Below are 12,381 nucleotides of genomic sequence, written 5' to 3'. Positions count from 1 at the left end.
CGGCCGGCGACGGTGCTGCCGCCCGCGCGCTTTCCCCGCCAGGGCGGCCAGGTCTCCGCGTGCAATCCCGCATACCGTCGCGCATCGTGCCGAAGCGCGAGGCGGCGCTGTCCGCGTCGGCGATGACAGTGAATGTCGAGTTCAGCGGGACGGCCGTGGGTCGGTCCGTCACGAGCACGTACTCAGCACATCCGGCGCGCGAGAACAGCATCAGCATCCTCGCAATGCAAGGCGCGCTCACGCAGCCCGTTTCGGCGCAGAACGCGTCGAGGAGCCTCATGGACATCTTTGCTGGGGCGCCGCGCACGGAGGAGGGCGTCGACCCGTGGATCGTTGTCTCCCGTCCGCAGCGTGGGGCCACGGTTCCCGGTATCGACGGGGCCAATGGGGGTGCGACCATCGGTCGCGCGGGGCTACGTCGCATGAGTAGTCAGCTGTCGCGCACGGTTGATGCCGTCATCGATTCGCCGCCGCGAAGGGGTGAGCACGGAGAGGAGGAGGATGTCGTCGGCACCTTGCTCGAACGCACGCTCTCGCGCCGGGGACTATCTGACTCGTCGATCCACACGACATTCTTGAGCCACGGGGAGGAGCATGGGCAGCGGCCTGCTGCTGTGCAGGAGGAGCCTACCAGCCGACACGATCGTGACTCGGTGTTGCAGGCGTTGAGCAGGAAGATGCAGAGCTTCCGCTTCGCGGGATCTGTCCCGAATACTGCGTCCAATGCTGATGCTGGCTCGTCAATATCGAGACCTAGCACACCTTCGTCTCCGTCAGTAACGGCTGGTGCGGGAGACGGAAGACAGACGCCGACGGGCGTGAGGCCGGTGCCGTCGCAAGCGCGGGCGGTGTCGCCTGCGTCGCGATTGTTCTCTCCTGTGAATCTTTCTTCATGGGCGGCGGCTGCTCTGGATCCCAAGCAAGAATTCTTGTCTGCAAGTCCGCGTGAGGACGCCTTTATGCATCGTGCTTGGACTCGAGAGACAGAGATGTGATCTATTATCTGAAGATGGCTGTATCATCTACTATGCTACCACACACTTAGTTCAGAGTCACTGGGTGACGAGTATTTATGTACGGTAGAGTAGATGCCGGTTTCGAGGTCTATACCCCGGGTCGCCCGTGTACATTCTAGTTGCTTCAAAACCATTCTATGCTAACTGTCTCTCAGACCGGATTGTTTATTTGACAGGTAATCAATTAATGATAGGACTAATGTCACCGCCATGCCATGAGCGTGAAGAGCACAACTCGCGAGAAACCTCTTAGCCAATTCATTCTCCATACACGATTGAACTTCAATGCACCGATGTCCTGAGCACCATAAAATCTTTGGTTCACCACAGCAGGTCCATAGATGACAGGGCAAGATATTGCTGCTAGGGATGCCAGCTACTTTATGAGCAATGGTCCCTGTATAACTTTTCTCTGATACCTCAACACCACCCGTAAATCTGAATAAATCAATAAAGGATTTTATGCAATGAGTTCTTAGGCCCATGTCTAGTCAGGATGTCAAAGTTTCATGAGTGGCAAGTGAGATAAGCATACAGATAGTGAACATCATCAATCCACTGGTACATTTCAAACACAGGTGCTTAAAGCATCTGAATTGATTGGCCTAGTCCACACAACGCTCAAGTACTCGGCAGTACTTTCTTAAGCCACGCCTTCAAGTCTCGCAATTCCTCATTGGACGCCGAGTGCGGAAGGTCTTCATACGAATTAAACATAAGTCCGCCCTTCTCCGGTGACTCTAGATCCGCCGTAGGGATATTAAGCTGTAGCTTGAGAATCTCGACTGAGCGGATCGCCGTATCAAATTTGACAAGCGGGTCGTCTTTTCCATGGCCCCAGAATATCGGGGTTGTGATATTACTCGGTGTGGCCATCTAATGTGCAAAGTCGGCGTGCTTCAGCGATGTCTAAGACAAACTACTTACTGATGTAATTTTTCCCTGGAGTGGCAGCCGTCCACTTAAGACCACCACTCCGCTCAATTTCTTGTCTGACGTCAGAGCCGTCAAGAGACTCATCACGCCTCCCTGGCTGAATCCGCCGAGGACGATGCGATGAGCGGGAATACCCACAGCAATTTCGGAGTCGAGGAAAGCATTCAAGGAGGCGGCGGATTTGTGCATACCCGCTTCGTCCTCCCGAGAATATCCGTCAAAGTCGAATATGTCGTACCTGTGAGTAGCAGATGCACTAAATGTGATGTATACCGGGTGATAGGCAGCGTCGTGGACGCACCATGAAGGCATCTCCATCCCCCCGTTCGCAGTCACGGCCATTGTCGGACTACGGAGGTGCAGCCATCAGCGAAGGCTGCAGGGAGCACCACCTACCACGGCGGAAAGGACCACTTACGCATGAGGAAGAATCCATTTAATATGGCTCAGGGCCGAGTCAGCGCTGAGCATATCGGCGACTGGTTTCCACCCGTGGCCAGTGTCACCTAGTCCCTACACGAAGGGTAAGCGAACATGCAACTGTGCACTGGGACTTGAGGCAGCTTGCATGAACGAAAACAACAGTGGCGGAATGCTTTGTCCGGGGATTGACAGTCAAGAATTTCAACGACTGTACTGCGACTGCCATTCTTCCCTCGGGTGGCGATAGCTTCCACGTAAATCCGTCGCTGTAGACACGCCCGCAGAGGTAGAGAGGAAAGAGCGACGGAGGCCGTTGACTAGTGATTCAACTCAGATCTATATAGCATAATCTATATACCAGCAGCCCAGGCTCTACTCAGCGGAAGACGAATTCCGTAGCATCTAGCTTCCAGATTTGGTTCTTGTGTGGTGCATTCTCGACAGTCTGCTGAGAGGCAGAAGTAGTGCCGTCTACGTTGGGAGTAAGAGGCAGACTCGCAGCAGTCGTTGGAGCTGGTTCTAGCTAGAATGTTTATATAGGCTCAACCGAAGGCGGAGTTGCCAGCCTGTGATCATGAGTCCTTTAAGCCCTTTAAGCACAAGTTATTGGTCTTCGACGCGTTCAGGTACGAGACCAAGTTATTGCGGGCCTCGACGACCCACTAATCCATATCTCTAGACGACATCCGGAATATTAATTTTTGCAAGCTAGAAATAATCATGAGGGCATATGCAAAGCAAGCAGTGAACAGGGAGATTACGTCGATTACTATACTATGTGGCTTGCGTGGTACTCCATAAATACATACAGTAAAGATGCGTTAAGTTAGATGCCAAGTTGAAAGACAATGATGCACTCCATTCTATACCCAACATCATTCAATAATCTTCATCACAAGCTCCGAGATCCAGTTCATCATCTTCGTCGCATGGCCCCGATTTGGCGGCAGGAATTGGAAGTTGTTTGCCAGCCCTTTCATGCCTTGGTCTTCTAATGCATGAAGATGACTGCGTCCGGGGCCGTGCGATACTCCCTCATCAACGCTAAGTGTCGATGCCGATCCCCGCGCGGCCGCCAGTCGATCCGTATCTTGCGTGGCAATCCTAAATATGTTTGCGACAGCGTTCAAGATCACTGGACTCGAAGAGTTTCCAAATGCATCCTTAATCTTGTCCTGCAAGCTCTCGTATCTGTTGATGACATCAGCCACAAAACGCCGAACTACAATCAAAAGACATACGTGATGCAGATGATGTTTGGGAACGTATCCGCTATGTCTGCTAGTAGGGTGTATAAAATCTGCGACTCGAAGTCGTCGCTCTGTGCTGTCCCCAACATCGCGCCAACGAAGGAAGTGACGAAGAGTGCGCTAGTGTCATCGGCGAGTCCGAATAGAGCGAACGGCAGTCCGCGGATGGCATCGTCGTCGTCACCCTTCGAGAGAAAGTCTTGTTCGAACCAAGACTGATGTACGCCTATATCCTCCAATAGTCTCCGGAAGCTTTTCACAGTTGCCGAGAGGGGTAATAATGCCAGAAAATATCCTAGAATCTCCTGGCAGATGGGACCACCCGGTCCATCGTCGGCATGCTCTATCTCGCCACATGAGCGTACAGTGATCGATAGTAGACTCCTGAGTGCAGCCTCGGCGGGTTCTTGAAGGCTGGCATGTCTAAGACCCTTGAAAATAATAGAGGCGAGGGAAAAGGAAAAACTAGCCTCGAAAGAGATACCAAGAAGTTGATCCAATTGGCATGCCACATCTTCGAATGGCGAACGGCCCTCAAGCAATGTGGCGGCCACGCCGTTCTGTTGGAAAGCTCGTTGATTGTCCATAACCTCCAAGGTGACACGGAGCAAGTGGATGGCCTCAACATATAATCCCATATGGCTTGACTGAAGGAGAGCAACAGCAAGCCAGAAGAGTTGGCAGACATACCGCGAGCTCCGTGGCAGTGCGGGAATCACATTACGAATGCAACGGAGCATGCTGACCACAGAAGTGGTATCATTCTCGCTAGATTGTGATAAGGCAGTCTTGAATGCCACTAGCATCTGATAGAGCAAGTCGTCGTCGACGTCAGATGTTGCAAGAATGCCAAGGGCTACGAATGCGCGTGTTTGCACCGCAGGAGATAGCTGGAAAGCCGACGACGTTATCAAACTCATCCACCGGGCACGCCAAACATTCAATAGACCTGCATAGATTATTAGAGTATTGCAAAATCGACATGACGACCAGATACAAACCTTTTGTTCCAGCTATAGTCTCGAGAACTCGGCCAAGGAACTGCACAAGACTTTCCAGAGTATCAATGTATGACTTGTCGTTAGCAGGATCGACATTGATATATTCGCTTGTGGGAGTTGGTCGTGACAATCCGAACAAGCGTAGTGTATCCCGCTGCTCACATTCGCTCAAAAGCAGCTGGATTTCCGGGCTGGCAGTCGAATCGATGATGCGAGCTGTGTACAGGGTATTGAGGAGATTGACCACTAGACCGTATACGGATGTGCGGACGGAAGCTTGGCCTATTCCGGCTGTGAGAATGACAAGATGGACGGTCTCCGGTACGAACAATTGACTTTGGACAGCGTTCTTGCAGTGGTGCCCAGCAACTAAGGCCAGTCGCAAAAGACATGAGACTTCGTTCCAGTGAACATTATCTGCCAGACTCTTCGTTGGTTTCGTCGACGTTTTGCCAATGACCTACGTGAGGTGAAACCAACTTTCCCGTAAATAACGTGCAATCAAAACTTACCTTGCGCAATCTCGACAATATTCTTCCGCGCACATTAATTGAGGAGATAGCACCCATTGTATCGGCGACCCTTTCACATCTCAGAGAGCCCTCCCCTCCATCGACAGCTGCGCGCATCAATTCATCTAACACTGCGTTGACCACATTGCTATCAAGCTTTCCAACTTCAGCCCAAATGTACTTTTGGGTCAGGAAATGAAGCTACGGGGCCATAATCGTGAGTAATGTGGCAACGCATAAATTACACCAGTTTACCTCATCATCGGACATGGTTAGATCCACGAGTACCCGTACACAATCTCGGAACTTTGAAGCAGAAGGCTCGTAATATTTGCTCGCAGGATTGGCGAAGCAGGCGAGATTTTTCACCCAGGGCGCCAAATAATGTAAGCTCATGATTCTGTCCGGAACAGACTCTTTACTCATGACTTGTGACACCTCGGTAATAAAATCCAGTGTGAGGTGGGGAGCAAAGTTTGCTAACGATTCGCTAAGTAACACCAGGAGGGGACCCGGAAAACCATTGACTAGGCTAGCTGTAGAAATTTTCGTGACTGACATTGAAACGACAAGACTGGCGAACGTACTTTTTGAAGTGATGATAGGCTTTCCTTCGAAGTCGAGATAGGTACAAACAGCTTGCAACAGCTCGTTACCAGCGATCCTGACCTCTTCATCTGTGGAGTTGATACCGATCATTCCCACATGCAGTAACGTTGCGACAACATTCGAAAACCTAGACAGTCGCTCCGTCCCAGGAAGCTGAATAGTTCGGAGACTGTTCTTAGCAGCCCTGATGGCCTGAAAAAAGCAGTTGGATGATGTGACAAAGGATGAGGAATGACCGATTACCTTTACAATCGCATCTCGAGCTGTGGATGAGAAATACATCGTCACACCCTGTCGTATCTTTCGAATGATAAATTCATTGTTGTCGTGGCCGGTTGAAACATTGTAGACATCATTGACTTCCGACAAAGGTACAATCTCTGTAGCCTTGCAAGTTAATGAACCACCTATTGTTTGAGCTTTCATCTGCTGGATGTAAGTATACACGGCGAGGATCGGACTAATTGACGCACAGTCGTAATGCGTAGGTGACTTTGGGCAATCTCCAAAGAAACAGGTACTCGCATTGGATGGGCATGCCGCATTGTCACATCTCCGAAGTGCATTCGTTGCTCTTCTTCCATCTGAACTGGAGTAATGGTGCTTATTAGATCGGCACCATGGAGTTTAGGCGATGTGAGTACATACTTGCGTAGTCCAACGAAGGCAGACGTATTCCCTCAGGTAAACAGCGCAGTAACTCATCGACTGAGGCATAGGTCTTGTAATCGGCCGCCAGATGAATTCCTAGATTCCTGCTCAGTATCACACCAACCAGAGGTAGCTTTGTTATGTACCTGTAGATAAATTATATAGTCTCCGCATATATCTCAGGGCCAGCGCGTTGGGTGTCACCAGGTGAGCTGTTCGGATTCGTCCGCGAATATCAGAAGGTATGACCTCAAAGGTAAACTTGAGCCATTGCATCGGTAATTGGGATGACACGATGAAAGACGTGAGATCAAGAATAATGTCAAACTGATGACTCTCGTTGGAAGGAGAAGTGAGAACCTGTTTGAAAGTTGATGAGAAACCTTGCTGAGTGATTACTAGAGCATGCCTACTTTGAACATGTAATATAGAAGCAGCTCAATATCCAGCACTTCTACGTCAACTCGAGAGACAGAGAGCACAAATATGGCCCGCTCCTGCGTTCAAAATCAGCATACACCAGAAGCACTATACAATGTACTCACTTGAGGTGTTGGACACAAAGCTTCTACAAAAAGCCCCTGCACGGGAGTGGTGTCTCTGTGTTTGAATCTTTCCATCAGATCGAGATACTCTCGGTGTTCTTGGCTAGACGCAGTCGTGATCCGAGCAGCTTCTAAAGGCTGGCCAAGCTCGACCAACGAGGCGCACAGAGCATCCCAAACGCGCTTGCCGTTGGCGACATGCGCCTCGGCCTGCGGTGTCAATTTTTCCACAGGTGGCTTCGAAACGGTCAGCAGTTCTTTGCCGATTTTATCAGCATACTTTTCGAAGAACCGATGGAGTACAATGGTGTCCGTGTCATCATATGTGGTGTTGAGCCATTCCTCTGGCTCGTCTTCTGGTCCCGAGGGAACGTATTTCTAGATCGCTGTTAAGTCGAGGTCATACAAAGGCAGTGATATAGCATACGTTCAACTCGCTCAAGAAACGAGTCACGTTTACGATGTTGGCTTTGAGAAAGTCATTGAGAGGGGTCATATGCGCCTCCTTGCCGAAAAAGATGTTATTAGCGAGGTTCTGAATGATCTTCGCCACTAGCATCAGACCCCGGCGAATTGTGATATCATCTTTGGGAACCTCTATGTCAATTGTCTCTGGTGCGACGATTGCAGGGGATATAAATCTGTTACAGTTCAAGTAAGTACTATATCGGTATGCTCCTTGAAACTTACCGCAAGAACATGAATGCACCAACGGCTGCGAATTTTGCTTCGGGCCAGACTTGGTTCCTAGTCTTCAATTAGATAACAAAGTAAATCGCTGATAATATTTAACTCACACAACTTTCGCAATGTGTGCACATATCTCACGGAGCATCCTAAAAATGACAGGTTGGGACTCTTAGCAGGCTCGATCTTTGAGAACAGGCTTACGGGGGCACCACTGGAACCGAAGAGAGTATTATCTCCAGGAAGGAAGACGTTATCAGCTGAATATTCGCCTGATTTCGCCGAGCAGCTTGTTCGCCGACTTTTGCGGGATCTAAATCATATCCATGACCGGCAGGCATGGAAGTCATGGTCTTGATAAGAGGGATGACCAGGCTTCGTAGATAATTATATCCATAAATGTTAGCGAATGCAGAGAGAAAACGGGTGCAGGTCGAGTTGCCACGGAACAATGCTGTGTCGTTTTCTTAAAATATCCATTCAGTCATGCAGGTCTGTTGGTACTAATGAAGAACACTCACCGGTCCGCCCTACTTCAATCTCGATCATATTCTTGAGCAATGTCATCAGCGATGACCTTGTATCAAACAAATTCAGCATGACGGATATCAGGTTATCGACTTCTGAGGCGGGACAAACTTCACACGCGGCTATAGCCAAGGACAGCTAAATTTACGTTTGTCACAAGCGTTGGATAAACAATCGAAAGAACTCACGTCTGGTCCTTTCACCAACTGCAGAAGAATGGAATTCAATATAGTGCGAGCGAGAAGCACATGGATGCCCATACCTCACAAAGTCGACTTTGACGTTGAACATTTGGCTGGGGCTCAACCGTGCTCAAAGCGATCCCTTGTGGAAGAACTCGTGCAAATACGTAAGCAAAAATAATTCGCTTGACCGGATCCTCTTCATAGGCCAGAGGCAGGCAGTTCTTCACGCCAACTTCTGGATTCGCACTGACAAGGGACACAAGGCCTGTAATCACTAGTTCTCTTGATTCACCGTCTCGCTGGAGCATTCGTAACTGGCTACTGGTGAGTTCACCAGTGAACACGACGCTCTAGTAAACTCACCCCGGGTATCGACAACTTATCGGCCGAGCTATCGTCTGGGAGCTAGAGTTGTTGTCAATAGGGGAGACGCACAGCTGAATTCTCGAACACGCACTGGAGGCTCACAGCGGATATGTTCCCAGGCCTTGAATAGGAAACTCGAGTAACGAACGAAAAGCCGCGATATGGCATGGGCAGCTTCTTCCCCACTCGCGCCATCAGGTACTTGGAGCTGAAGACGATCAAACAGCTTCACTGCGGCTCGGAATACAGCGTTATTGATATCTCGTTGAATAGATGCAATGTCACGTTCACACTGTAAGAAAATCAGAACAGTCTAGCCAGTTTTTGAGGGAATCCAAATCATACCGCTGAAACATCTTGTGTCCATTCAATAATAATGTCCGCAATTTTCTGCCTATCACTATTGTCTTTGCGCATGGTGATATTCTCTGCTTGATCAAATACACCCTCACAAAGGTTGCAAAACTTGAGTCTAAGCCTGTAAGATACAACATCATGATAACGTCCAATGAACCCAGCGATAACGGCCAGTGTGGAGCAGAGGTCGAAACTGCGGAGTTCTTCGAGACATTGGGAATTTTCAACGTATACTTTCAGAACAGAGAGGAACTAGATCTGACAGTCAGATAGAAAGAGGAATAATCACATGATTTGCAATCACCTGGTCGACAAAAATGGCGAGATTGTCCCAATCAATACTATTTCCTTCAGCGAGTTGACGTACGACGCTGTGAACAAATGATTAAAAAGGCAACAAATTGAGTATAGAAAACTGACTTGTCTAGCGACTTGAAGATTTTCGTGTACAGTCGGGGACTCGCCTCATTGCCAAGCGCGTCCTTCGCCGTATCTCGAACATTGATAGAATCAGCAAGCAAAAGGTCGATGAGCTCGTGCAGAAATGACGACATGAGCTCTGTGGGATTTCTTAGGACCCGCATCTGATCTGCAAGGTAGTATGGAGCAATATTCAACTTCAGCGTCGATAAATCTTCTGATTCTCTGACGCAAGCTGATCCAAATGATGCAAGGAAAAGTGTGAGGTTTTGCCATTGTGCTTGTCGCTCCTGCGGGTTACATGAGTCTCCTATACACAGCTGCATTAACCACAACCATACCTCAGCAGACATGACTTTATCCCCTACTGGTGCTGAACCAGTATCGAACCCATCGGCGGTTGTAGGAATGGACATTCGGACAGTTAGCTCGTTCATCATGCACCAACGGAAATAGCATTCTTCCCATACTGCAACATGGACCGGCGAAGAAGACGGCATCAAGCGTAAAAGCTTGCGAACACGTTTTTGGTGACCCACTCTGCCTGAGAGCTGATGAGTTACGCACTCGCTTCGACTTGAAAAAACAACCCGTACCAATGACCATAACCTTAGGATCACCAAGTTGTTCATAAACAGGGTAACGTTTAACTCGCTCGTCGTCACTAATCTCGCTTGCAACAGGCGCATCAGGCGCTGTTTCAGCTTGTGCGAGGAGGCGAAGACAGTGGGCAGCGGTTAGCGTGACACTAGTGTCGGCAGATGTTAGAGAAACAAGAAATGCAATCTCCGCAATGGCGAATGCTGGCAGACGTTCTTTGGCTAAATGAATTTTCTTTGTTTGCTCCTACCTCATCAGTTAGCAAAAATAAGGTATCAACGAGATACGAACATATACGTACTGTGTTTGCGGGTTGAGTGTAACGATAGAGGATCTCATATGCCATATTGATCCACACACGTTGAGCCTGTAAGTCAGTTCGTGCATCGAGCAGGTTTGTGCAGAACGTCGCAAGCGTTGCCGGGCTATTTTGTTTTTGAGCGATGACCCACAAAGATTAATGTCATGATACACACGTTACATGAACTGCCCAATTGCTGCATGCATCATAAAAAGTATGGGCAGTGCTCATCTTTACCACAGTATCAATCATGTTGCGTAACGTTCGAGCCATGGCCATTTTAATGGCAAGATCAAGTGGAGCATGCCAGCATGCGACAGCAATTGGAACGTATTCTGGGATTTGAGCATTGTCCATAGTGGATAAAAACCATAGTGGATCAACGCGAAACAGCGCCATCAAGGAGTATGCTAGTAATTCGCGGTCTGGCAGCGTTTCAGCAGTGTATCGTTTTGCCTTGGGCCGTGCATTGGGTCGTTTCATGTTCCCTTGTTCGTCTAACTCACTTCGACGCATTGTAGAGCTCTGTCAAGTAGCGATGTTTCTCAGACAATAATTTAATTCAAAACGAGATCCTACTTGCCTGATAGATGCGCAAAATTCGAAGCATGAGTGTTGACCTTAGATCTTCCAGAGGTCGTTGCCACGGGCATCTAGGAGACTGAGAGTAAGGTGTCAAAACGAGCAGCTTCGTCAGGGCCAACATAACGCCTACTTCTTCAATGAGTGTAATGCAGGCCTTGGCGACAGTGATTTTGACCGCAGGAGACCGCTCTGGATCGACACAGAGACCGAAGAGGGGGAGCGATTCTTCTGGTGGGAGATATCGATAGATAGTCACCAGGACATCAGCAACCAGCGCGACATCTATCTCATCGCACTCCCAGAAAGGTTTCTGATTATTCCAATTCCATAGGAGGCGCTGAAGGGTAAGCCACGCTTAGCCAAGCAAGTATATGGGCAGCACGGCGACAATACCTTGAGCTCGTGTGCAATATCATGTGCAAGAAGGTGCAATGGATGCTCTGCGCCATCCTCCAGATGAACGCGAAATGCCGCTCGACATACATCCAATGCACAAATCAAGGCTTCTTCAGAATACTTAGTCAGAGACGACAAACTTCGCATGATAAGCTCAAAGAACTGGCGATCCTATGAACGACCTTGTTAATGTGCAGTATTACGGGAGTGTGTGGCTTTACCCTGCGACCATGCTGACCCCTCGACATACCCATGGAATTCTCCTGGAAGTCAACCTTCATCCGTTCCGAGCTGATGCAAACAAGTGCGGTCAGCGTGGGCCAAAAGACAGTCTTCTGTGACCCCTCTTGCGAATCAAACAAAATATCAAAAACACGCTCTGGAGCACCCTCCATACGACGACTATACCGAATGTTGTCACCAAATTCATCCGGAAATAGATCAATCCAGTTCCAAATGGCAGCACGGAGAGGTATTGCTACTGCTGCCTGAGCATCCGTCTTCATATGTAGAAGTAGCGATGAGACTTCCTGTAGAGATTGGACGAGTCGGTTTCTGTCCAAGGCACTGTATATCATCAGCTGCAAGTCTATGATATCCGGATCGTCTTCAGTCGCACGAGAAAGTGAACGAATCTTGACTCGGATTTTGTCCAAGACGATATTCCAATTCGACGCCGATAAATGATATACGATACGCCCAGCGAACTTGGTGATGACCGCATTGAGCGATGCGATGGTCTTAGACGTCACGAAAGTCGTCTTCTCGTAGACGGCCGAATATTTCGATGATGTGCTGAAAGACGTAGTGCTCGCTGCAGCTGAGTTAAGCGATGTCATTGACGAATGCTTCGCCCGTGAGATCATTCTCTGGGTCGCAATGCTCAACGGCAATGCTGGTCCGCTAAGAATGTCTGATGGGTCGTTCTGTGCTTCTGGGGCGTCGATGGATTCGAAATCGTGATGCGATGCGGCAAAGTCGATATTGGCAGCAGACATCAGCCGGTGTTTGGG

General features: G+C 49.1%; 3 protein-coding genes across 3 annotated transcripts; 1 reads left to right on the top strand and 2 right to left on the bottom strand.

Moving 5' to 3' along the window:
- Window positions 1-122: 122 nt before the first annotated feature.
- Window positions 123-995, top strand: FIBRA_04407 (uncharacterized protein; the record flags this gene model as incomplete). The annotated part of the gene is made up of 1 exon (XM_012326209.1): window positions 123-995. One exon carries the CDS (start codon window positions 123-125, stop codon window positions 993-995), a length of 873 nt encoding a protein of 290 aa, XP_012181599.1.
- A 642-nt stretch (window positions 996-1,637) lies between these two features.
- FIBRA_04406 (uncharacterized protein) lies at window positions 1,638-2,294 on the bottom strand (the record flags this gene model as incomplete). Its single annotated transcript, XM_012326208.1, has 3 exons — window positions 1,638-1,892; window positions 1,944-2,190; window positions 2,254-2,294. 3 exons carry the CDS (start codon window positions 2,292-2,294, stop codon window positions 1,638-1,640), a joined length of 543 nt encoding a protein of 180 aa, XP_012181598.1.
- A 956-nt stretch (window positions 2,295-3,250) lies between these two features.
- On the bottom strand, window positions 3,251-12,366 carry FIBRA_04405 (uncharacterized protein; the record flags this gene model as incomplete). The annotated part of the gene is made up of 32 exons (XM_012326207.1): window positions 3,251-3,566; window positions 3,617-4,574; window positions 4,627-5,086; window positions 5,139-5,339; window positions 5,394-5,665; window positions 5,726-5,939; window positions 5,991-6,173; window positions 6,221-6,336; window positions 6,396-6,494; window positions 6,545-6,758; window positions 6,812-6,895; window positions 6,944-7,321; window positions 7,371-7,584; window positions 7,634-7,690; window positions 7,741-7,779; window positions 7,835-8,096; window positions 8,152-8,296; window positions 8,347-8,364; window positions 8,421-8,657; window positions 8,707-8,748; window positions 8,801-9,001; window positions 9,055-9,318; window positions 9,371-9,437; window positions 9,487-9,776; window positions 9,828-10,030; window positions 10,083-10,332; window positions 10,388-10,511; window positions 10,563-10,892; window positions 10,967-11,040; window positions 11,103-11,309; window positions 11,366-11,539; window positions 11,590-12,366. 32 exons carry the CDS (start codon window positions 12,364-12,366, stop codon window positions 3,251-3,253), a joined length of 7,470 nt encoding a protein of 2,489 aa, XP_012181597.1.
- Window positions 12,367-12,381: the final 15 nt, after the last annotated feature.

Source organism: Fibroporia radiculosa, assembly GCF_000313525.1.
Source record: "Fibroporia radiculosa TFFH 294 genomic supercontigs, scaffold2950, whole genome shotgun sequence".
Classification (NCBI taxonomy): domain Eukaryota; kingdom Fungi; phylum Basidiomycota; class Agaricomycetes; order Polyporales; family Fibroporiaceae; genus Fibroporia; species Fibroporia radiculosa.
The sequence above is the reverse complement of the archived record's forward strand: the minus strand, read 5'-3'. Positions and strand labels throughout refer to the sequence as shown.